This window comes from Mastomys coucha, unplaced genomic scaffold (assembly GCF_008632895.1).
Source record: "Mastomys coucha isolate ucsf_1 unplaced genomic scaffold, UCSF_Mcou_1 pScaffold22, whole genome shotgun sequence".
Lineage (NCBI taxonomy): Eukaryota > Metazoa > Chordata > Mammalia > Rodentia > Muridae > Mastomys > Mastomys coucha.
The window spans coordinates 250149906-250153289 of NW_022196905.1; the positions used below are offsets into that span (position 1 = coordinate 250149906).

The 3384-nt window shown below is 45.1% G+C and overlaps 1 protein-coding gene across 1 annotated transcript in view; it reads right to left on the bottom strand.

Annotated features, from left to right (window-relative positions):
- Cfdp1 (craniofacial development protein 1) overlaps window positions 1-1968 on the bottom strand; it is a 96200-nt gene extending 94232 nt beyond the window's left edge. Inside the window, exon 1 of the mRNA XM_031341475.1 lies at window positions 1760-1968. Within this exon, the coding sequence (XP_031197335.1) occupies window positions 1760-1823 (64 nt within the window). The 5' untranslated portion in view covers window positions 1824-1968. The remainder of the gene's footprint in view (window positions 1-1759) is intronic.
- Between the last annotated feature and the right edge of the window lie 1416 nt (window positions 1969-3384).

Here is a 3384-nt window from a genome sequence, read left to right on the forward strand (position 1 = left end):
TTTTCAGTATTGCTATAGACAAGCATCTACATAACACTGTTAAATTGATTGTTGTTTTATATCAAACAGTTTTTATAATACTCATTTTTATTGTTATAATATTTTATAAATTTTAAGGAATATGACAAAAAAAAGATATTGTAGGTATTGAAGAGGGGAGTCTCTGGGAGGAGTTGGGGTGCAAAAGGGAAACAAGAATGTGATTTAATTCTATTAACTTAAAATATGTTTTTAGCTGGGCGGCGGCGGCAGCGGCGGCGGCGGCAGCGGTGCACGCCTTTAATCCCAGCACTTGGGAGGCAGAGGCAGGTGGATTTCTGAGTGAGGCCAGCCTGGTCTACAGAATGAGTACCAGGACAGCCAGGGCTACACAGAAAAACCCTGCCTCGAAAAACCGAAAAACAAAACAAAACAAAACAAAACAAAAAAACAAAAAACAAAAACATATATATATATATGTGTATATATATATATGTTTTTAAATGTTAACAAATTCAGATAAATTGAAATCATGTAACTTTTCTCATCATAATGCAATAAAAGTTTAAAAAAAAATATTGGACTGCAGCTGGCTAGGAGGTTAAGAACATGGCCTGCTTTTTCAAAGGACTCCCTTTCAATTCCTAGCCCTGATTCAAGGGTCCACAATAATCTATAATTTGACTTCCAGGGGATCCTATGCCCTTTCTTGTAGGTTCTGAAGACACCAGGTATACATGTAATAGATGTGCATGTAGGCAAAACACCCATACACATAAAATAAATGAATAAAAAAATTTTAAAAAGATTTGCCTGGACCTCGTATAAGCTGGATTCTTAGTGTGCTCCTCTACCTCACCATAGCTTAGCCATTAAGAGTGTGTGCTTAGCCAAGCAGTGGTGGCACACACCTTTAATCCCAGCACTTGGGAGGCAGAGGCATGCGGATTTCTGAGTTCGAAGCCAGCCTGGTCTACAGAGTGAGTTCCAGGACAGCCAAGGCTACACAGAGAAACCCTGTCTCAAAAACAAAAACAAAAACAAAACAAAAACAAAAAAGTGTGTGCTTTACTTCCAAAGGATCTGACTTTGGATCCTGAGTTGGGCGGCTCACATCTTCAACTGGGAATCCAATATCCCCTTCTGTCCTCTCTAGCCACCTGAATACGCTGCCATACACACAGAAATAAAAATAATAAGGGGCTGGCGAGATGGCTCGGTTCTACAACCACCTGTAACTCCAGTCCCAGAAGCCCTAGGCATGCACAGGATGCACAGAAACATACATTCAGGAAAAACAGTGATATACATGACATAAAATGAATCTTTAAAAATATAACTTTTTAAAAAGTTCTTAAAAGAGAGCAATGGATAGCTCCTGCCAAGAGACAAAACACATTATCACATGAACTTTCTAACAAGCCGATCCCTTCTGAACTCAGAGGCGGACAATTCAGTATCGGACGTGGGGGAAGCTGGTAATTCCCTTAAAACCACCTCCAATGTCCGGGTCGGCTTCCAGAACGCATCAGAGCGATCGAGCTAGCTCAGCCGGCCAGCTTCACGCGCCTGTTCCCGCGCTCCGAGGGGGCGGCGGCCCAGGAGAGCAGCTGTGCAGAACCCACACACGGTGTTCCACGCCGCCTGAGGGCCCGAGTCCTGAGGACCGGAACTCCGGAGCTCGCGACCACCAGGCCCACGCCCTGGGGACCAGGAGAGTCTCGAGTAAGGCGTGAAGCGTGGGAACCACCCTCTTTTCGCCTCAGGCCGAATCGCTCACCCGACGGCACGTAGTCCTCATCCTCCTCCGATGTGGAGAAGTCTTCGGAGTCGAATTCCTCCATGCTGCTGTCACTTGGGGCCTGCTACCTACACGACTGCGGCCACTGCCCCAAAATAGCGAAGCTCTAGGGCGAGACCATAGAGGTACAGGACCAGCAGCTAGGGCCGCCCTAGAGGCGAGCGCACATGCGCAGAGAGTGCCACGTGGTCAAAGACGACACTTCCGGCTGGTGCGGTTGGTCAGTGTACACTCACCCAGCCCTTGTGGGATTCCGGACCCTCCCGGAAGCGATGCATGCTGGGGCTTGTAGTTTTCAACGCTACCTTGCATCCTCGATGGAGAATGGCTTAACTGCGGAAATAATAGTTCTTTCACTTTATACTTGTCTTTTTATTTTCAAATTTGCTAATTCGCTAATATTTTTTGTAACTCTAAAATCAGTGATTAAAATGCCATTCCCGGACATGCGCAGCGAGTAAAAACTGAGAGTCAAAGAGATGTTAAAGTTTCCCTTCAACTTTTGAGCAAGGCTGAGGCTCCGCCTTCTTGATTCAGTTGTCACGCTAGAATGGAGTCCTTTAAAGCAGTTTAGTGCTTTTTGCCCTGCATTTTTGGTTTTTTTCTGGGTGGTTTTACTGCCTAAAATGGCTCCCAAAAACACTATCGAAACTCTGCCTAATATTGTAAGCGCAAGAAGACTGCGACGTGCTTTTCCTGAGAAAATCTGCCTGTTAAGTAAGCTACTTTCAGGCCTGAGTTAAGAGTACTGTTGGCAGTAAATTCAACATTAATGAATCAACAATCCGGTAATCATGCCGGGCGGTGGTAGCGCACGCCTTTAATCCCAGCACTTGGGAGGCAGAGGCAGGTGGATTTCTGAGTTTGAGGCCAGCCTGGTCTACAGAGTGAGTTCCAGGATAGCCAGGGATACACAGAGAAACCCTGTCTCAAAAAAACAAAAAATACATATACATATATATATATATAAGCATAATTTTGAAAACTTTGTGACTTCATGAGGTGGGCTGTCAGAAAAACATAAAGTTAAACTGAAATCCAAAGAATTTTTCTTTTTATACCTCAAACACTACCTTTCTCAACCAAAGCTTGAGAAGAATTTGTTTGTTTCTTGGGGTTTTTTTGTTTTTGTTTTTTGAGACAAGGTTCCTTTGTGTAGCCCTGGCTGTTCTAAAACTCTCTCTGTAGGTCAGGTTTGCCACAAATTCACAGAGATTGGCCTACCTCTGTCCCCCAAGTGCTGGGATTACAAAAAAAATTTTTTAAAAATCCTCGCTGTTTGAGGGTACTGCAGGATGCAGTCGGTTAGCCAGCCCAGTGTGGCTAACCTGCTCAACTTTGGCTTGCTGTTTGAGGGTACTGCAGGATGCAGTCGGTTAGCCAGCCCAGTGTGGCTAACCTGCTCAACTTTGGCTTGCTTCCACGTCCAGCTCACTTAGGAGGGGTTTTTAAGGACAACAAGAAAACCACCAGGACCAATTACTTACTGAAAGTCACTCATGCCGAGCAGTAGTGGTGCACGCCTTTAATCCCAGCACTTGGGAGGCAAAGGCGGGCAGATTTCTGAGTTCGAGGCCTGCCTGGTCTATAGAGTGAGTTCCAGG